Source organism: Lepidochelys kempii, chromosome 14, assembly GCF_965140265.1.
Source record: "Lepidochelys kempii isolate rLepKem1 chromosome 14, rLepKem1.hap2, whole genome shotgun sequence".
Taxonomy (NCBI): Eukaryota; Metazoa; Chordata; order Testudines; family Cheloniidae; genus Lepidochelys; species Lepidochelys kempii.
Window position 1 is genome coordinate 15,707,580 of NC_133269.1, and position 21,523 is coordinate 15,729,102.

The window sequence follows — 21,523 nt, forward strand, 5'->3', positions numbered from 1 at the left end:
TGTGTGAATGCTTCACCTCATCAGTGTGCTTTATAGATACTGTCTAATCCTCCCTATCTCTCACCAGGGTGGTGAAGTGATGATAGCCCCCTCCTTGTATCAGTAGGGAAATTGTGCCCCAGGGGTTGTGACTTGCTCAAAGTCTCAGAGTGGTCCGTTAGTAGAGCTGGCATTAGAACTCCGGCAGTCCTGACGCTCAGCCCTGTGCTCTTTCCCTAGACCAAGTTACCTCTCATGAGCCAGGCCTGAAGCAAGGAGTGAGTTTGCTTTCCTCCTGGTGTTTGACATTGATCTTCTATCTCTGGGGGCTGAGCAAATTGAACTTGGTCTGTTCATGGACCTTCCTGCCACATGCACAACCTGATGGTAACAGACTGACTGCAGAGTTATTTCACAAGCTGTTGCTCTAGCTCTGGTTAAAAATACCAGCTCATCAAGACCAGTCCCACTAGAGGATGATGTGAACAGGTGCCCTCAGCGTTCTGCTTCCCTCCCACTTTCTCACAGCATGCATCCTTGCCATCAAGGAGGGGAGCAGCCTGTGCACTGATGCCTCCCCGCACCTAGCCCCCTTCTGCGAGATCCTGGAAATGATCCTTCGAAAAGGAATTAAACGTGAGTGGCTACTTCTACTCCATGCACGCTGCAGGGGCTGGTGCGGGCCCAAGAGAGGGGGCGGCACAGACTGGTGCATGTGTTGCTTGTTAGTAAAGGACGAGCAGAGCCCAGGAACCACGGAGGCCTAGAACTCCCTGGGGAGTTGTGTGTGTTGGTTGGGGGTGGCTCTGTGTGGAAAGAATAGGGGCAGCTGCCTTTGCAGAATCTCCAAGGGAAATGCTCTCCTGGTTACCTGTCAGAGGGCCTTCCTAAAGGAGCTCCTCTTCTCTCTCCTTCAGAGCCGGTGCTGGGCTTCAAGAGACGAGATTATTGGCACTGGTTAGAGCAGCTTCCTCAGCAGGATACCTGCAGCGGGTGAGTGGCCTTTGGATGACAACATCCTGGACAATCCTTTGGGTCCGTTGCATGAAAAAATGGGGCGGAGTATGTGTTATTGTGGAACTACTCTAGGAGGAGGGGGGTGATGTTAATGCAAGTCCTCCTTTTGCAGCCGCCCCCCCTTGGACAGGTGCACGTATACTAGTTAAAACTGGATTCTCCGGAGCTCAACACACAAAGAAAGGATTTTTGCATAAATAGCCTGGTTTTAAACTGGCTCAGGGCCTTCTTCCTGATCCAGCCAATGGACAGAACCCCTGAAGAGCCCTAATTCTTTGGGAGGGGTTGGACGTACTGGGTCTACTGAGGCCCCATAAGACTGGTTGCTTGTTCCGAGCTGAAACTGTGATGAACTTGAAACCCCTTGGGTGGGGTTTTAAAGAACTGTTCCTGCCAGAGCCCCTGTTAGGGTTGGGGTGGTCTCTGGTAAGCTTACTAGCATGCGTGGAGGTTCTTTTATTGTTTTTTAAGATGTGTTCTCTTAAGGTAGCACTTGTACCTTAAGGACACAGTAGGCTCGCCTAGGGAGAAATGTGTGGTAATTTATAACTGAGCAATTGCACTGTATGCTGTCTCCTGAGGGAAAGGAAACACAGACCTGTTCAGGCAGACTGACTTTGTGGGTCAATTCACAGTATTGATCAGTGCAACTTGGAAATACCCTGGTCAGACGGGAGTGAGACACGTGTCTCCACCCAAGAGAGGTGATGGCCAGGGGAGCGGGAAACCTGAGAGTGGGTGCCATTGCTGGACCCCAGACAGGGAATACAGGTGCAGTTGCCTTGAACTGTGACAGGTGCCATTACAGAAACTGGCACAAGGACTTGCTCCTGGAAGAGAACCCCATTACAAGTGAGTGACCAAGACCCCTTTTGGCAGACAACCAGAGCCTGGGAATGGGACATCGCCTGCCCATGCTGTGAATATTCCCTGGCACCTCTTCATATTCCTTCTTTATAGGGTGACCCCCTTGTCAATCATGATAGAGAAAGCCAGTTCCTGTGAGAAGGTGCTGACAGCGCAGGGACGAGGGCGGTACTTCCTGCGCCTAGCTTTAAATCAGAAGTTACTAGCTACTGCCATTCAACAGCTGGCTCGGAATCCAACACTGCTGGAGGTAGGAAGAGCTTTCACCATGAAATATCTTTATGATGAGGGGCAGCAGGGAGCCCGTTTTGGATAAACTAAGAACGGACCCAAATCTTGGGCCTAGGGAGAAAGATATTATATTTTTTATTTATTTTTTTGCTTGACCCTCTGTATTTTATAATTCCAGCCTGGCCAAAAATAGGAAGAATCTTAAATCTCCCCTGAGTTCTCTAGGCCAGGTTGACAGGCTCCAGAGGATTCAAATAAACATCCAGACTTCTGGGTGCCAAGCTAAAACCACCTTCCAGAACAAATTTGGGGTCATTCATTTCTATTTGTGCCATGGTTGCAATTTACAGTGTAAAATTTTAGATGGTTTTGTGGCCATGTTCAGTTCATGGCATACAACTAAATTATGTATGTATCTGTGTGTGTGTGTTTGTTTTAAATTTTTTAATTTCAGTGTTACGATCCTCTGATCTCAGTGCTGGGAAATGAAGATTTCATGGGTAAGGTTGAGACTTCCTCCAAAATTCAGTAATGTCACTTAAAAAAAAAATCTCACACAAATTGGTTGAGATGCAGGACTAAAAATATTTATGAAGCAAAGATGAAGCAAAGCCAGGGTATGCAATGTTGTATGATGGAAAACCTCCAGTTTGTTTATAATTCCTGGATTTGCTATAGCTTCCATCCTGCACTTTTTATTCATTCAGCTCCTTAGGAATTTAATCTGAGTAAGGACACTGTGATGGAACCATTTCAAGGGATGAAATGAGATTATTATTTTGCAGTCAGGATGAAATTAATCCCTGGTGTTACTCAGCAGAGTTTACACCAGGGGATGAATTTGACCTTCATCACTAAGAAATAACCTTTGGTAATGAATGGTTTTAAGAAAACTCTGTTCCCTAACAGGGACAGAAAAGAAGGATGGGCTGGGACTCCGAGAGCTGGGTTAAATTCGTGGCTCTGCCACAGAATTCTTTTATGACCTTGGGCAAGACACATGATCGCTCTGTTCCTCAGTTTCCCATCTGTATAATATGGATCCTAATACCGCCTTTCTTCTACCCTTGTCTATTTAGCTGCAAACTAAACTAGGGTGAAGACAATACAATGCGCTGAGATCTCTAAGCGTTACTGTAATACAGGGGGAAAAATCAGCCTCCTTTTAGTCAGACCCAAAACTTTGTCTTGGGAGGGTGTTTTTATTTTAAGTTTTACCAAACCTCAAATGAATAGAAGTAACACCAGGGGTGGTTGTGTTTTTTTTTTTTTTTAAGCCAATAAAACAGTTCTTCTTTGGATCTAAACCTCCCCCTGCAGCATTTGCAGCCCAGATGTCACAGCTCGGTGCTGGAACAGTGAGGAAAGCGAACGTCGGTTTTATTGTCTAAGCAGAAGGAAGTGGTAAAATCTAAGTCAGCAATCTCCGTGCTGGGGAGACGTTTATCATTCCGTTTGAATCAATCGCAAGGTGGTGGTAGGGATCTGAGATGGGAAAGTTAAATAGGATGATATGTAACTGGAGTGTTTCTTTAAGTAAACTGCAAAAGTCTGATGTCTTGTCCGTAACTTTTAGCAGCCTAAACCCTGCTGGTCCCAGGTGAGGACGTCTGAACTGGAACACTTTTCCAGCTATTATAAAAGGCTGGAATGCTCTGCGACTCCATCAGCAACTATTCTCCCAAGATTACTGGGACAGGGAGAAAGCCTTTTCTTTTGATTATGATAAATAACTGGGGGTAAAACAGTCCCTAGATGGCTTTTAAATAACTTTGGACTTCTAGTTGAAGTCTAAGTCACACAAACCCATCAATATAATTGCACGATTAATGTTGGAGACAGACTGGAGATTAAAAGACAGAAGTGGAAGAAGTTACCTGGTTAGTGGTGGTTTCTATGATTCAGAGCCTTTTGAAGTCAAGGGAAGGATGCTCATTGACTTCAATGGGCTTTGAATTGAGGCCCACGTGTATTGCATTTGTACTCCAGATGGGTGTCTGGACTAGGTTTTGAGGGTATTTTGCACAAGTGTCCCACTAGTGCAGTTCCACCAGTGGTAGCGATGCAGAGGGGACTGTTATAGACAAGGCTCTGATGGGACGTTCTTGCAAAAACAAAGCAAAAAAAGACTGGCATTAACAAGGCCTTAGAATCCTGGCCCTGGCCAGTAGCAAAGCAGGTAGGGGATGAAAAACCAACATTCCAGAAGTGAAGATCTAAAAGCCCTGCTAACCATCTGGCCAATCCCTCTGTGTCCACAGGCCAGTGTACTCATGGAGCCATCCCTTTCCCTGTCCACAGTGCTTCTTGGTCAGCTGTTTTTCTGTAGCTGAGTTCGAATTCTGTTTCATGCCATGAGGTTAGTTTGTTTGCTGTGTGGTTTTGGTCAGAGTTCTGTGACTGCGGAACATAGCATGCAGCTCCTACAGTGCAGACCTGAAGAGAGCTGGGGTCTTTTCCTGGCTCTCACAGCCGTGTTGTGTGAACTTAACCATGATCCTGCAATGGACTCAGTCTGGTTGGGCCCCGTGACCAAGTCACTTTTGCCTTTTTGTTTTCCCTTCTCTAAAATGGGGATAATAATCCCTGTTTCACAGGCTGCCATGAGGTTTAATCCATTGAGGTTTGTAAAGAGCTTTGAGATCCTTGGATATAAGGCACTGGAGAAGTGCAAAATATTGTTGGTATGTACGGTTGGGCAAGTATTGTTATTAATACAGTATGACCCTGAGGATCTAAAACTCCCTGTTGTCCAAACTGGGGGCCATGTCCTCCATTGTCTGCTACTTACTTGGAAAATCTCTTCTCTTCTGATCTGGACCTCTGCAGTGTCCCTGGGATGTGGGGATAAGCCCATGTGCAGCTGGTGAGGAGTCTGGCAGTAATGTTGGCTCTTGGTCCCCCCTCTTGCAGAGCCGTTCCTCTCACTGATGCTGGTGGTGTCAGAGATGAATTTCTCCCTGGATCTGCAGGTACGGTAATAAACTGGTCTGGGCAGCAGCTTTGTGTGTCTAACATAACTCTATGTGCAGAAGTCTTCCTCTTCATACTTGACACCAGTTGCTCTGCTGTGCTTTGTCTGCAGAATTCCAGTTTCTTGGATGAAAGTTGGCTGCTGCCGGTAAGACTCCGCTTCACCCTCTGATGTAGGATCCAAGATTTTATTCTTCTTCCTTCCATCTGCTGGGTAGCCCCTTGCTGAATACCTGGATCATAAACACAGAACCTTGTTAGACTTCAGGTTAAAAATCATTGGGCTAGATGGTGCAAATCAGCACAGCTCCACTGAAGTTAGTGGAGTGCCATCTGTTTACATGGCCTGAAGATCTAGCCCATTATGTGGTTCCTTAACATAGGTCCTGAACCAGCAAACACTTACTCCCCTGATTCACTTTAGTCCCTTGAGTCCCTGGGACTACTCCTGTTAGTAAGGTGAAGCAGGTAAGTCAGTGTTTACAGGACTGGGGCTACGTTACTAACATCGCAGGTATCTAAAATTGGGGGAAATTTTAGAAAATCTAAGTTCCTTTCCACTATTATTACTGCTCTTAGACATCTTGCATGTCTCTGGGTTTACACAATGAAAATAGGGTGGTCAGTTTCACTCAGTTTCATTTTTCTGGCTTTCTTGTGCTAGGAGGTTTCAAACCTTCAGGAAAGTTTCAATTTCTTTAAAAATTATCCCCTTCCTCCTTTCCACTGGATTTTCAAAATCCTAGAAATACAAAGACCTGGGATGGAATCCAGGTTGCACCAAAGCCAAATGCAAAACTCCCATTGACTTTCATGGGTCCAGGATTTCACCCAGGGTGCCTGCCCCTAAAAGTCTTACAGCTGAATGGACTGCATTTCAGGTTGCCTGTGTCCCTTTAATTAACGTGGCAGGATGGGAAGTGTTTCTCTGGGGGGAATACAGGGTTTGTGTGTGTCCTGCAGACTAATCCTTCTACAGTCTGCCTTGGCCCTGCCTAAATCCCAGGTTAGAGACCCGCAGTTAATGACCGTGTGTCGGTGAGGTCAGAAAGCTGCCTTCCCAGAAGGAGACGGCTCCAGGGGTTAGTAATGGGACATGGAACCCATGGCTCCATTGTCTCCACTGACCAAAGGCCATTACAACATGGCAACCTAAGAAGTGTGGGGTGGGTGGCCGGCTCTGGCCTCCGTCCAGTGTCTAGCAGGCTGGAGTCTGTCTCAAAAAGCACCACCATAGTCACCGCTCTTGTTGGCAGTTTCAGCAGAGAGGCTGGGGACTGAACAAACTTTGGCTGAGCACCTTAGGCGGGCATTTAGCAGACTCTGGAAAGACATGGCGGTGGTGCTCAAGGTTGGGCTGGAGACCCAGGGTGGGGCTCTAAGCGGGAACGCTCACTGCTGCTGCACTTCTTCTGTGGATAAATGGATGACCTCAGACTCCAGAGGTCTCAGGCTGGCATCTCTCCGAGCAGTTCCCCCAAATGTAAATGGAGCAAACACTAATGGGGGGCAAAATGCCCCCCTCCTTGCCAAGGCGGAAAGGGGCTGGAGAGGGAATTCTTGTGCTACCTGGAGCCGTTGCTGGAGGCTGTACTGACAGATGCTGCATTGTAGGTGTGCATGACCTATGAGACTGTACCCTGCAGAGAACTGGGGATGGTGCTCAGGTAAGAGACCAGCTTTCCTCCTCCCTTCCCCTGCTGCTCGGCAGCCTCACATCTGCATTGCAGTAAGTGTTGCTGGGATCTATGGACTTATCATAGAATTGGAAGGGCCCTCGAGAGGTCATCTAGTCCAGTCCCCTGCACTCAGGGCAGGACTAATTATCTAGACCATCCCTGGCAGGTGTTTGTCTAACCTGCTCTTAAAAATCTCCAATGATGGAGATTCCACAACCTCCCAGGGCAATTTATTCCAGTGCTAAACCACCCTGACAGTTAGGAAGTTTTTCCTAATGTCTGACCTAAACCTCCCTTGCTGCAATTTAAGCCCATTGTTTCTTGTCCTGTCCTCAGAGGTTAAGAACAATTTTTCTTCCTCTTCCTTGTAATAACCTTTTACATACTTGAAAACTCTTATCCTGTCCCTTCTGTCTTCTCTTCTCCAGACTAAACAAACCCAGTTTTTTCAATCTTCCCTCATAGGTCATGTTTTCTAGACCTTTAATCATTTTTGTTGCTCTTCTCTGGACTCTCTCCAATGGCCGTGGTCTGGGCCACATCCCTGATTAGATGCTAGCCTGACTCAGGTTGAAAGTGCTCCAAAGGCAGGGCACTTGCCCCAGAGCAAAGGGAAGGATGACTGGAATGGTAGGCTTGCACCCCAAATGCCAATGGACTCTGCTAGCAGCTGCCCTGTCCTCCAGTGAGCAAAAGGGCTGTAACTGGCTGGACCCACCTCCTGTTTGGGCCAAGGAATGTAGAGCCACGTTAGTTCTTCCTCTGGCCCGAGGGATCCTGCCTCCCCAGCCACTTGGGATGTTTTCATCCGGTGCTTCCGGCTGAACTCTGTGTCCTGGCTGTGCCCTCAGGTACTTGGACGGTCGGATCTTTGTCATCGAGGTGCTTCCCGAGAGCCAGGCAGAGGTGGACGAGGTGGTGCTGGCTGGAGATGTCATTGACGAGATCAGTGGCTTTTCCCTGAGAAATGCACGCAACGGACAGGTGTGGGGAAGCACATGGGGTCAGACGAACTCCTGCCTTCAGGGGCTGATGTGCTGCCCCCTCTTCTGGGATCCTGTCTGAAGTGAAAGCCTCACTGGTGTGTGTGTGTGTGCGGGGGAGGGAGATGTCTGGCCGTGGGATGGATACAGAACAATTTCCCTGATCTTGGTGAGCAGGAAGGGGAGGAACGATGTGTTGGCAGCTTGTGGCCCGATCGCAGGGCGAGCCAGGTTGTTCCATTGTTAACAGCTGTTGAGAGTCCACACAGCTACACCACAGAAAGCACGGAGGGATTGGCATGGGATGATCCAAGCCCCCCGCCCTCAATGCATGCCCTGGCTCTCTCCTCTCCGTCAGGCAGGGACTGTGCTGCAGAAGCTGAAGGGCAAGCCTCTGAGCTTCCGCATGATCCGGTGGAAGTGGCACGACGGAGGGATGTACAAGCCGCTGCTGCCCTACCTGAAAGTGCTAAGGGAGAAGGTCCCCAGCTTCCAGCTCCAACAGGAGCACACACACAAAGAGGAGAAGGAGGAGCGGTGCCTGCAAGGGGGCAGGTAGGGCCGGCTGGAACTGAGGAACACACTTTGTTAGGGGTGACATGATCCCACGTGCCCAGCATTGGGTTAGCCCTGAGGTTGGGAAATGAAGTCAGGCCGGGATGGGGAAGGGAGTAGAGGTCTCTGTTACATATGTGGGGCTGGGCAGCGTTTCCACCGCAGCGTGTGCTCCAGAGCAGTCCTCAGCTGCCCAGTGCGTGTTGGATGCTGCTATTTTGCGCTGAAACGTATGCCCCATGCCCAGGGGTTGTGGAGATCCTTAAGGTTGGTACCAGTATTGTGACTCATCTAGAATCTCAGCCGTGAAGCAGCCAGCATCATTCTGCTCTGGGGGTGAGTGGGTTTAGTGCTTGCTTTAAGTTGTGCCATAGCAAGACACCTTAGAGGAGCTCTGCATGGACTCCCTGTCCTAATTCTGTTTCTTCCTCCCCAGGCTTCTGTACAACCTGCGGTACCTGGGCCAGACCAATGTAGGAAAGGTACCGTTGTGATTCTGATGGACTGGAGTGAGTGTGTGTGGGGCGGGGGGCGCGGTCTTGTTTCCACTGACTTTCATTTAACATCATTTTGTTTCCCCCCCACCGCCTGCCCCAATCTGTTTTCAGTACGGTGGCAAAGAGGTGCTGGACGAAGGGATACCCACGGTGTTAGAGCAGCACCTGTGCCCACGGGTGAGTTACTCGCTGTGACCTCGCAGGAAGGATAGACTGGCAGCTGGCATCGCTCCAGGGCAGAGATGGGGTTGTTTGGGGTGCCGGTGCTGTTCTAGACTTCTCAGCTCTTTGCGTTTCTTTTTGGTTTAATCTTAACGCTGAATTTCTTCGGTTTCTAAGGGTTTGGGGGGTTATTTGTTTAATAAGCACAACGTCCCTGGCACTCTCACCCCTTCATAGAATATCAGGGTTGGAAGGGACCCCAGAAGGTCATCTAGTCCAACCCCCTGCTCGAAGCAGGACCAATTCCCAGTTAAATCATCCCAGCCAGGGCTTTGTCAAGCCTGACCTTAAAAACCTCTAAGGAAGGAGATTCTACCACCTCCCTAGGTAACGCATTCCAGTGTTTCACCACCCTCATAGTGAAAAAGTTTTTCCTAATATCCAATCTAAACCTCCCCCACTGCAACTTGAGACCATTGAGACCTTCCTCTAGTCTGATTTCTTTGTTTGGGAATTTTCTTACTTTTTAATTTCCAAAAAATCCTCCCTGGGTCCTTAGCAGTGAGGGTGTGTATGACCGGGCAGGGGTTCTCTGCTCCCTGGGACCTCCTGCCTGGGGCCCTCAGAGTAGAAGGATGGGGAATTGAAGAATAAGACAGGGGTTCTTCACTGCCTGGGAACTCCTCTGCCTCCCTGCTGACCCCCAACTCTTCATCTCTCTGACAAGCCAAGGGTCTCCTCTTCCGATTCTCTTCACCCCTGTTCAACCGGGTTCCCCCCGTCTCATTCCTCTACGGTAGCAAACCAGACCTGTCTAGTCTCTGGTGTTCAGATGCAAATTTTAAAGGCCCAGAGTGGTCATTCCACTATACAGGATAATGCAACTGACTTGTCTAGCCTGTCTGTGGCTGTGGTCCATAAGGGTTAACCCCTGTTCACAAAATCGCTTATCCATGGGTTTTAAATCCCATTAAAGTCGCTAGAATTTAAGTATGTGCTGCTTCAGGGCTTTCCTGAATTGGGGCCTGAGATTGTGATTTAATTTTTCTCTGGAAAATGCCCTCTCAATTTAAAACTTCCCCATTCACAGGAACTAAAGAGCTTCAGACTTCTGTGAAGTTCAGTGGTTTTGAAATTTTCATCCCTGCCAAGAACTGGTGGACTAAAAAAAGCATTAGGCACTGGAGAAACCTCTAAGCCACAGTGGCTTTTTGATTTGTAGCATAAACACTTCCTGCACTCTCCAGAGTCTAAAGAAAACTCCTTCTCCTACCCTGCTTTAAGCATTGCAAACAAATGGGTCGCTCTGATCAAACGTTAGAGTGAAAACAGGGCGTGGAATGGAAGTGCAGACTCAGCCGTAACACTAATATAGTGAGGATTGGCTTTCCTCCTGCCCGTGGCTTCTACAAGTGACGTGGTTCCTGCCATACCCTAGGAGAAAGTCTTCCACCTTCATGCATGAGTGGCGATGCTGGCATTAGCTACGAAGCGAAGTATGTTGTGGTGCGAGCGTACACGCAGAGGAGAGAAGAGCTAGTGCAGGGGTGGCTCGCCTTTGGCTCCGGAGCCACACGGCTCTTCACGAGTTAACGTGCGGCTCCTGGTACAGGCACCGACTCCGGGGCTGGAGCTACGGGCGCCAACTTTCCAATGAGCCGGGGGGGTGCTCGCTGCTCAACCCCTGGCTCTGCCACAGGCCCTGCCCCCACTCCACCCCTTCCTGCCCCCTCCCCTGAGCCCGCGCTGCCCTCGCTCCTCCCCCCAGAGCCTCCTGCTTGCCATGAAACAGCTGATCAGGAGGTGCGGGGAGGGAGGGGCTGCCAGAGGTGTGGGGTGGGGGGGGAGCTTATGAGGGGCTGCTGCTGTATCACTGTGGCTCTTTGGCAATGTACATCGGTAAATTCTGGCTCCTCAGGCTCAGGTTGGCCACCCCTGAGCTAGTGTGTCGGGAGGGAGGGGAATACTACCTGCATTGCTTAGGTTGTCAAACCTAGTGAGAGAACCACATGGCTTGAGTATTCATAAGAGTCTGAAACGTAGTGTTTGGAGCTCAGCAAATCTGTCTCTATTGCATGAGTCAAAACAAAATGGGTTGGTGAGAATGTATTTCCTTTTCCTTACGCAACACAGAGCGCTTGAGAGCCATAGCTCTGTATTTTGAATACATGCATCACGCAGCCTACGTGCACAAGCAACAAGTATCTGGGATACCTATATATTGTGCAAGTGTGGTGCACATTATTGTAGTAGGAAGAGAGCCTGAGACCTAAGCCCTGGGTGAAATGGATTGAGTTGAAGAGGCTGGCTAGTACTGCTCACGATGACATAGTACCGAGTGCAAAAAGGCTCAGTGCTCAGGGGAAAAAAGATATGTGCTCTACCCTTCAGAGTTATAATTTAAGAGCCCAGCTCTGCCACTCTCTTGCCAGCTGAGTAGTAGCATACTCACTGAATAGGCATAATATACACCTCCAAGTTCACCAGCAAATCCTGGGAAGACAAGACTGGTAATTTCCAATCAGATTTAAGCTGACTAAACAAGTAGAACCCCTTTTCCTTTAACAAAATGTCAGGCCTTCTTTAGACCTCACAAAGAAGCAAAATAAAGGCACAGACCAGGCATTGTTTTCCCTCTTCAGCACACTTGTAATATTCTTGTACTGGATCCATTCCTGCCTTTTGTGTATAAACTCCACAAGGAGGGATTTTTGTTGTTTGTCTGGCATACTGATCAGTTGTAAAGTGCGGTGTCCACCTTGTGGTGCTGTAGAAATGCTGAAGAGTAACTCTACGGTTAAGTTGGCTGAGCTGACACAGAACAGACGGGTCTAGGTTCGGAGCGGGTGTGTGGGAGGATGTGGCTGGCAAAAGGAGAGGGACATAGTCTAAATTAGAATCAGCCCCAGCTGGGTTTACAATTACACTTCAGTCATTCAAGCTTGGTGTTTGTGTACTATGAGTACTGGCAGATTAATGTTGGCATTTAAGTTGACGGAGCTCAGATTGTGATGTTGTTACCACACCTCAGTAAGATAAATGTAGGAAGGTCCTATCTCTGCCAGTGCTGTTCGCTCACTCTGGTTCCAGATTCAACCAGCTGGGCAGTATATTCAACAAACCGCCAGTAGGGATTTAATATATAGAAGGATCTTTGCAACCAGAAGAACAGAAAACATTTAAAATAGGGAATCTGATCATTTAAATCCTCAATCAGTTATCTACCTTTCTGGGCCTGATTTACCATTGTCCTGAACCTTGCGTAGATGTTTGTGAAGTAGGTTGAAAACACTACCGTACTAGAATGGCCGTGATTGATGCCCACTATGCACCGGTATAAAGGACTGCACAAGATGGAGGGCAACAGTGAATAAGGTCCTGTGAGTTCAGTAGGGGAGAACACAAACTGAGTATTGCATAACTCCTCCTCCGCACACCGCTCTGCCTGTCTTGACCTGAAATATCCTCTGCTGGTTCCCATCCTTTATTCTTCCTGAACTAAATTATGTGGCAATTTTGTGATCCTGCCAAATCACCACCAGAGGTTAGACGGAGATTATCACCGGGGTTATTTTCACTCATGACCACACTGAATTTGAACCAAAGTCTGAAGAGCTGAAAAGTAAATTTGCTGCACCAACCAACCAGCCGTTGTGATCTGTGGATTTTGCCACCAGCAGAAGGCTTTCTGAAAACCTGAGCTTCTGTATGATTTACATCACTCCTGGTTAAGCGCTCTCTTGCTATTATCTTTCTCTAAAATAAATCTTAAAAGTTGGTTTTGTTTATTTATTCAGGAAGTTTTATTTGACGTGAAAGAAACTGAAGTCTTCATACAAGAGAAAACCTCTTCCAAGGTGAGAAAGGGATGTCTTCAAGTTTAGTTGAAACAGTCTGGCATGTTAGAATATAGATATTCAGGCCTGCCTGTAAAGCCTATACTTTAAGAACTTAGGTGTATTTTTATCACTTTGTTAGTTACAGGGGTTTAAAAACAAAGAATGAAAATCACAGTCCGCCTGTGTGTGGGCCTTCTCTCACTAGGATAGTCTGAGGCCTTGTTCTTAGGCCAAGGCCTTTGGCTAAGCAGCAGAGGCAGCCATAAGCTGGGAAGCGACCGGTCACACCCTCGCATTCCAAACCAGTCACACTGAAATAAGGTGGTATTGGGCTGTTAGGAAGACGATCGCATCACCACCAGATAAAGAAACTGATCTTAAGATGGTTAAAGAAAACTTAGTTTGATAGCATCCTGTCTGGCAAGAACTCACTTATCGATGGTTGTGGTTGTGAAACCCTCATTTCTGTAGTTTTATCTTTTTGGCCTCCACTTTTCTATTGTTAATCTGTCTGGTTCTCTAATTGTTTGTCTGCTATATAATTAATTTTGCTAGGTATAAGTTAATTAGGGTAGTGGGATATAATTGGTTAGAGAATTATGTTACAATATGTTAGGATTGGTTAAATTTCAGTAAAATGATTGGTTAAGGTAAAGTAAACTGAGAATATTACTCTCTAAACTGGGGTCAAACAGGAAGTGGGGGGGAAGGGAAATTGGAATCATGCTTGCTAAGGCGGGGAATAGGGACCGAAGCAGGGCTCTGCGGCGTCAGAGCTGGGAAGGGGGCCACAGGGTAAACTCTCTACGGCGTCAGAGATGGGAACGTAACATTGGAGAACAGACTCTATCGGCATATAGAAATAAGCCCGACTGGTGTGAAGGGCTTTGGAATATGCTTGCTTGGAAACTAACCCTAATAAACATCGCATTGTCTGCACTTAGGACTTCTGGTCTTTTGCTGCTTGCTGTCAGCGTGACAAGAACCAGGGAAGCGGGAGGGTGAAGTGAAAGCCCTCTAACACAGCACATTAGTGATGTTTAAATATCCCGATTTGTGTCCTCTCACTTTCATTAGCATGGTTCTGCTTTTGCATGTTTTTAGCTTGTAGAAAGTGCACTGAGCTTTGTGTGTACACAGCAGTGTCAGAATGTGAAACTATTTTGTGTCTCTTATGCATGGCAGGAGCAGCTCTGACTTCATTCTACATGGAAAAGAATTTCCCTTTGCAGCAATTTATTTAACGCCAGACTAATTCAGTGAACAAACGGCAGGCCCCAGAGATTGAACCCTGAACTGTCAGCTTTGTTGCTAACCAAATCTTTCTCTTGACTTTTACACCATAGGTTCTGTTCCAGTACCCCTATCCAGAGATCTCCTGTGTGGGTCGCCGGTTGGACAGCAACCGTCTTTTTGCCTTCTGTGTTGGGTAAGAGTTGAGTGTGGGCTAAACCTAGTCCGGTGTTTGGGATCATGAATTTATCAATTACATTTTCATGCATAGTCTTAAACCACTCTCAAGTAAGTTAGAGTTAGAAAGCATGTATACTCTTTTGGAGAAAGTCAATAAAAGAAAATGGGGGCTACCAGCCCAGGGTGCAATAGATGTGTGCCATTGCTGTACTTGTACATGGACCACCAGCCTTGCTGTTTCTTAATAGGAAACTGGGACAGATGCACCGGCTGTCGAGATGAGGTCACTCTATGATACTTCCTGTACCTGGACACCATTTTAAGCCCCTTTGTGAATTGCTGGACTTATTATTGTCTATTGAAAGGAATTTTCTTATTCAGGGTTTCACCAGGGACCCCCGAACACAGTACCTTTGACTGTCTTGTGTTTGAATCAAATTCTGAGAGAGAATGTGAAGAAATTATCAAGAGAATTGGTAAGCATACATTTTACTGTTTTAGATGTAAATTAGAGTAAAAAAGATGGAAGTTCTTTGTGTTCTGCAACATGCAAGTACTGACTTCCACTTTCTGTGAGGTACTAGCACCTGTAGGTAAAAAGAAATGTTTTAATGTGATCTTCTAAAGGTTGTGCTTAAATCCCACTGAAGCTGATAGATCCTGAACATGGTCCGTAAGTTAAAGATATGCATGTACTTTAGTGCTTTCCTGAAGCGAGGCCTGAGATCGTGAAGTAATTCTTCTCTGGAAAATGCCCTTTGTTTAACTGTCCCAATCACAAGATCTAATGAGCTGTACCCATGTGTGAAGTTTGGTGTTTTGGAAACTCTCCCTGTTGAGAACAGGTGGGCTAAAAAAGCATAAGGCATGGGAAAGATGTAAACCACAAGTAACTGTTTGTTTACTTCCATTCCTTGTTGTGATGTCTAATTAGCACAGGAGTAGGTAAAATGAAATATTTTAATGTGATTTTTTTAAAGGAAAATTCTAGTGATTCCTATAATACTGTACCTAATTTATTTACCACATACCCAACCAGTTTTAGGTAACAGCTGGTAGAAATACTAAAGTTTCAGTACCTGTTCTCAGTGAATGGAGTTGTATTGTTTCAAGGGGCTAATATTTAAAGATACTTTTCCAAATAGGACTGAATCAAGCTGTGGGAAGTTCCATTGCTTGTAAGCCTTGGATTTTATTTAACCAGGTATCTAAGGGTAGGTCTACGCAGCAAAAAACACAACAAAGAATGTAGCAGTGAGTCTGAGCCCAGGTCAACTGATTTGGGCTTGCAGCATGGGGCTAAAAATAGCAGCGTAGATATTTGGGCTGGAACCCTGGGCTCTGAAACCGGACAAGAATCTGAGAGCCTGGGCTCCAGCCTGAACCTGAAAGTTTACACTAGTTTTAGCTGTGGTGTGACTCAAGTCAATTGACCAGGGCTCTGAGACTGCACTGCTGCAGGTCTTTCTTTTTTTTTTTTTCTGTGTAAACACCCCCAAAAGGTACCTATTGGGCAACACCCCTGTGAGGTAGGGCAATGCATTTATTGCCATTTTACAGCAGGGGAACTGAAGCAGGGGCTAAGCAACTTGCCCGTGGTCACAGGAAAAGTCTGTGCTAGAGCAGGGATTGAACCTCAATCTCCCAAGTCCTAGTGCCCTAACCACTGGACTGTCAAGATGGTGATACCCAGTTTGCTTAACCTTCTGCATTTAAGATGTTTTCAAGTGATTTACATCATAATTCAATGCCCTTGTTAGAATCTTGTATTATTACCCTGTAGTATTTGGTCACTTATCTTAGTGCTGTTCAGAGTATCCATAATTTGGGATATGAAGGTATTAACACTGACATTTTTGTCCCAAATAAATCATTCTGCAAAGAGGAAAAGGGTGCTGGTGCCACCCTTAAAACTTAAGAGTTTTCAGAAGAGTAACTGGTAATAAGTACTTGTTCCCTCAGCTGCTGGATTTAAACACACTGAATGGTTTGTCTGATGAGAAGGTGGAGTGATGGCTCTAACTCAAGAGCATTCTTGGGGCACTCCAGTGACCCACATTTGGAGCCCTGGTGACAATTCCATCCTATTTTCAGATGTTAAGACCTTGACAACGGATTAAGAGGCTGTCTTCACCTGTAATGAACTGAATTTAGGATTTTAAACTGTCAGAACTTTGGAAGGAAGCATTTCAAATGCATTCTGTTCTAAGCTATCAGTCTGAAGGCCAAGGCTAACTTACTGCCCAGTCTCAACATCATAAACTGTTCTTTCTTTAAAAAATTCCCCATGGAGAATTTCACTTGTGGAATAAAACAAGATGGGAATAACAGCTGTTCCCAGTGTCAATTTTTCCATGTTTGACTTACTAGTAGTGTGGATGCAAGTATTCTAGAACGGCCAAGGAAAAAGAGAATGACCTCCCTCCCCACAGCAAGTTGAAAAGGACAGCAATTTCAGTATCTTTAGTCAAATTAAGATATAACTGCTACCACTGAAGTGTTCACAAATTACATGTTTTAGAGTTTCAACTAAGTTCACCCCTCCACCTATGTGTTCCAGGAGGAGGGGGAGTTTTATTAGCAATGCCTTTCTTGCTTCCATTTTCTGAGGGAAAGTTGAAAGCAGGGAACAAGTTAAGAATAATAATTCTAGGAAGGAAAAAAAAATTGGAAGTGAAACAAAAGATGTTGAAATTTTATTCCTTCTAGAACTTGCTCACAACCTGTAACTTGAGTTAAATAGTTGAAGAAAAAATCTAACCTTTTCAAAAGCACCTAAAATTTGACTGTCAAGTTAGAAGGCTCCTCCTAAATTAAAACCTCAGTGTTCAACTAAGATCTCCCATGCTTGCTCCTAAACTTAGAACTCCAAGGAAAATACATACTTAAAATTGAAGTGACTTCACAATGTAGTTAGTTGAGACTATTCTTTTCTGAACCATTAATATCAATACTTTAATGGCCCTAGGTTAGTCATTAAGACAACCCATTAGAGCCTTAACTCTTTTTGCAGCCTGTTTGATGTGCTTTGGTTTTAGGGAACAGAAATTAGTGTATACTAATGCACCTTGAAGGTAGCTTAAGGCCTTCTTCCCTCTCCAAAAAAATAAATCAATCTTTGCTACTGTTATTTAAGGAGTGGGACCAACTAAGCTCTGCCTTCCAGCCTAGACAAGACCACTTCCTAATTTAAAACATGACCTTCACAAAAGCAGCTAGAGGACAAAAGCTCAAGTTTTCCCTGGTTCAGGTCACTTGTAAGGACTAGCCACAAACTAGTGCAAGAATATTCTCAAGTATTACACTACCTCTCCACAGGGCAAAGATTATTAACTCACTCCCTTCAAACATTTTATCTAGCTTGTTTAACTCCATGGACATCAATGACAGGACACCTCACATGTGAATGTAAAACATTTAATTTAAAAATGTTGACACTACAATATATAAAATAGCTATTATAAATGCACATAGTGTATTCTATAGCTGCCAGGTTTACGTTTTTAGGAAACTGTAAGTTACACTGTGGTTAAGACTTGTAGTTTCACCCTCTGAAAGTCCACATTCTATCACAGTGATGTATGGTCAGACTTAACAGCCCCAATTGTTAAACACTTGGATCAAGTCATAACCAGTTTTATTGCAAAAGGACCCTGTACACATTTATATCAATTCTAGTACCTTACAATTTTAGCTACCCAACAAGTCATTAACATACAGAAACATGCATGAGAAGCAAGAAAGATCACCCATCCCTTCTGCATATTAGCAACTTGTCACTCTTGAGCAACAAGGCTCACATCACTGAGGTTTATGTGAACAGTCACTTTTCGCATTCATCCTGAGTGAAAGATGGAATGACTTAAGTACAAATGCAACATATTATAAACAATTTCTTACAAAAAAGTCACAAATTAAAACCAAAGTATTTTACAGAATTTACTACAAAACACCATAAAAACTGCTTTCTCTTAAGCTCTCTCTCCCCGTATCCTGCGAGCCAGCTGGATGTCTTTGGGCATGATGGTGACTCTCTTGGCATGGATGGCACATAGATTTGTGTCCTCAAACAGACCCACCAGATATGCTTCACTAGCCTCCTGTTTTTAAAAAAAGGCAAGAGTAAAGAGTGTTAGAAGCCTTCCAAAAGCAACACATGCTCCCCCAACTTCCTAAGTTACCATAAGCAGCAGCGAGGTCACTAGTAGTACAATACCTGCAGTGCACCAATGGCTGCACTCTGGAACCTCAAGTCTGTTTTGAAGTCTTGAGCAATTTCCCTTACCAACCTCTGGAAGGGAAGCTTACGGATCAACAGCTCTGTTGACTTCTGATAACGACGAATCTCACGAAGGGCCACAGTACCAGGCCTAGAAGGAACAATAAGAGACTTCAGTCCAGGAGGATATCCCAACGCGTTGTTCCAGCTCCAAGTCTAGAGTTGCAGGATATTCTCGGGCACCGCCTCCGCAAGGTTCTTTTCCTTACCTGTAGCGATGAGGTTTCTTGACGCCACCAGTAGAGGGAGCGCTTTTCCTAGCCGCTTTAGTGGCCAGCTGTTTACGTGGAGCTTTGCCACCAGTGGACTTACGGGCAGTCTGCTTTGTACGGGCCATTTTCCCTCACTTACCTAAAAGGGGAACAGGCACGTATGACACAGGGAAGCACCCACCCCACCATTAAACCTCCTCCTTTCCTCACGAAAACTCCCCCCGTCCCCGATCTGTGCTCCCCAGCATGGGGACAGCAGGCCCCGCCATCGGCAAAACCGCCCCCGTCTTCCTCCCCACGCAGAGGCGTGGGCACAGCGCTGCCAGCCCCAGGCAACAGATGTCCGTGGGCTGCCTCCCCTCCCCCGCGCGGCAGGCACGCCGGCCGCCAGCGGCCTCCCCTGGGAGGAGGAGGAGGAGTCACGGCTCCCCCGCCCCCGCTTCTCGGAGAGAAGAGTGAGTCACGGCCGCCTCCCTCAGCCTGCGGCCGGCCGGCGAGTCCCAGGCGGCGGCTGCCGCCGCGGAGCACGGGAAGGCCACCTCCGGCAGGCCCGCTCCACGCAGACAAGGGATCGCGCCGCTTCCTCCGGGGCGAAGCCGGCCAGACACGGTCCCGAGGCCTGGCGCGAGTCTCATCCGACGCCCCCAGGAGCTGCGCTCAGCAGTGCCAGTCGGCCCATCGTGTTGTCCCCACGGGAGCCGCTCGCTGCCCGGCGCGGAACAAACACTCACCGCCTGTCCGAGGATCCGCCGGCTGCTGCTATAATCCGCTCCGCGCACGGAACCCAGCCTAGCCAACAATCCCCCTCACTGTCCTCTCCCGCTCCGAGGGCCGGCTTTTTATAGAGGGGGCGGCAGGCGGCGTGATGACCTCATAATACCTGGAAACGGCGCACCTCCCCATTGGCCGGGGCTTCCGCCGGCGCCGTGCCGTCACAGGACACAAAGGTGGTGCTCCGTTTTCTCAGTGCTGATTGGATGCAAGCTTGGCTGCTGATTGGTTGTTAAAATAGCACGCCGATTGGCTACTGGGAGGCAGGACTGAGCCAATCAGAACTATCTCCAGGTTTCTTGTTCTGATTGGACGAAATGGAACATGCTTTGGATCCTACCCTTTGTTGTAAAGCTCCACAATGGAAAGGCAATAGGAAGGCAGTGTGTATGAATGTCCTAAGCGCAGCTGGGAGGACAGCTGGAGGACAGGGAGCTCAATAGAAGCATGCTGGAGGCTTTATTAATGTCTGTATATCAGCTCCTAAAGTCCCTCATAAAAATGTATGTTAACAAAAATGCAGTTAATCTTCCCTTTTAAATAATAACCATTATTAATAGTGAAGTAACTTCATTTTCTAAAGCATTGTTCAGGCACAAAACACTAATTAGTAAACTTTATTTTCTATAATGTCTTTCATACTCTATGTACCAACACTTGAAATCTATGACAAATTCAGGGATGTTTGTGGATTAAAATCTTTTAATTCTACTGAAATACACTGAATTTGTTTTTTAAAGATGAAGCAGGGAATATTATAAATACTTGGCTAAGGATAAGGATGGTCCTTTCTAAATACGGACAGTCTGAGTGGGTAAATTCATTAAAAAATAAAGCAAAACAATTAGTAATGTAATAAATTTGATCTTTACAACACATTTCATATACCAAGGCCTTGATCTTGCATACATCATGCGTAAAGTTAAAGCATTGGGCTTCATGGAATTCATTGCAGGATCAGGGCCTTATGTGCTAGTGATTTTCATACACAACACACTAATGTCATTAAGATTATTTTCTGTCTCTCATACACAAACCTATTCATAACATTTATTTTATACAACAGATACATAGCTATACATACTGAAAAATAAAGTTAAATAAGAAATACGTAATATCTGTGTATTTATATATCTCCACAACATGGATCCCCCTTGTATCTAAAACCCTACGAATACAATAAACCTGATTTATAGTTATATAATAACTATAATAATAATAATACAGCGATATAAAGGAAGAAACTTATGCCCCAATTCTAGAAATACATGTGGACTTAACTTTGAGCACATGAGCAGTCCCACTCAAATCAATAGATGCAATCCAGAGCCCTGCAGATCCTGCTGGTCCCACAGGACCCGCTACCATAATAATGGGAATGGGTAAAATGCACTTTATTGAGGGCAGGATTGAGTGGGCAAAAAAACCCAACAGACTGTGGTAATTTGCAGGAAAACACTAAAACTTTTAATACTTAAATGTAAGTGAGGGACTGAGATTTGATGTCTATTATAACAGAGATTAAAGTATTTTTTACATGGTTTAAGCAAGATTTGTTTTATTCTTTTAGTGGTAAAAATTGTCTGAATTCCGTATATATATAGAATATACTAATTGACTATTTATTTTATTTTAGTAACTTGGGGGAATCTGTCTCTCTTGTGGGATCTAAGGATTTTGTGGGTGGGAGCAGGATAAAAACACAAGAAAAAATGTGGGAGCGGGTGGAAGTGGGTATTGCAGGGCAGGGCAGAACGAGAGCAGAATTTAAAAGAAAGTCCTGCACAGGGCTCTAGTGCAATCTTGACCCTACTGGAGTCAATAGGAGTCTGATCATTGACTTCAGTTGGACCAGGAGTTTACCTGTGAAACTGTTCATATGCTTAAAATTAAGCTTATTTATAAGTATTTGCAAGATTGAGGCCCTAGCACTTACAGCTCACTCATCCTCAACTTCTTACTGACGCAGAACTCCTAGTGCCATCATATAGCACTATCTTCAACATCAGCATGTATACAAACATTAACAAAGGTATCAATATAACATTTTTACAAAATTGGATAGG

At 45.9% G+C, this 21,523-nt stretch overlaps 2 protein-coding genes across 3 annotated transcripts in view; one reads left to right on the forward strand and one right to left on the reverse strand.

The window, feature by feature from the left end:
* LOC140898367 (uncharacterized) overlaps positions 1 to 17,214 on the forward strand; it is a 29,986-nt gene extending 12,772 nt beyond the window's left edge. The window contains exons 2-16 of one of the 2 annotated variants that reach the window (XM_073312104.1): positions 508 to 615; positions 897 to 972; positions 1,957 to 2,113; positions 2,549 to 2,594; positions 5,008 to 5,066; positions 5,180 to 5,215; positions 6,682 to 6,734; positions 7,598 to 7,730; positions 8,088 to 8,284; positions 8,721 to 8,766; positions 8,893 to 8,958; positions 12,741 to 12,800; positions 14,129 to 14,211; positions 14,577 to 14,671; positions 16,290 to 17,214. In XM_073312104.1, coding sequence (XP_073168205.1) covers positions 508 to 615; positions 897 to 972; positions 1,957 to 2,113; positions 2,549 to 2,594; positions 5,008 to 5,066; positions 5,180 to 5,215; positions 6,682 to 6,734; positions 7,598 to 7,730; positions 8,088 to 8,284; positions 8,721 to 8,766; positions 8,893 to 8,958; positions 12,741 to 12,800; positions 14,129 to 14,211; positions 14,577 to 14,671; positions 16,290 to 16,315 — 1,241 coding nt within the window. In that variant the 3' untranslated portion in view covers positions 16,316 to 17,214. Of the gene's footprint in view, positions 1 to 507; positions 616 to 896; positions 973 to 1,956; positions 2,114 to 2,548; positions 2,595 to 5,007; positions 5,067 to 5,179; positions 5,216 to 6,681; positions 6,735 to 7,597; positions 7,731 to 8,087; positions 8,285 to 8,720; positions 8,767 to 8,892; positions 8,959 to 12,740; positions 12,801 to 14,128; positions 14,212 to 14,576; positions 14,672 to 16,157 lie in introns of both variants that reach the window. The other variant, XM_073312102.1, reaches the window with a different exon arrangement.
* Positions 17,215 to 17,596: 382 nt separating this feature from the next.
* Positions 17,597 to 19,524, reverse strand: H3-3B (H3.3 histone B). Its single transcript, XM_073312106.1, has 4 exons — positions 19,418 to 19,524; positions 18,684 to 18,825; positions 18,412 to 18,565; positions 17,597 to 18,295 (listed from the first exon to the last, which is right to left on the reverse strand). The coding sequence occupies exons 2-4, from the start codon at positions 18,809 to 18,811 to the stop codon at positions 18,167 to 18,169; spliced, it is 411 nt and encodes a 136-aa protein (XP_073168207.1). The 5' UTR covers positions 18,812 to 18,825; positions 19,418 to 19,524; the 3' UTR covers positions 17,597 to 18,166.
* Positions 19,525 to 21,523: the final 1,999 nt, after the last annotated feature.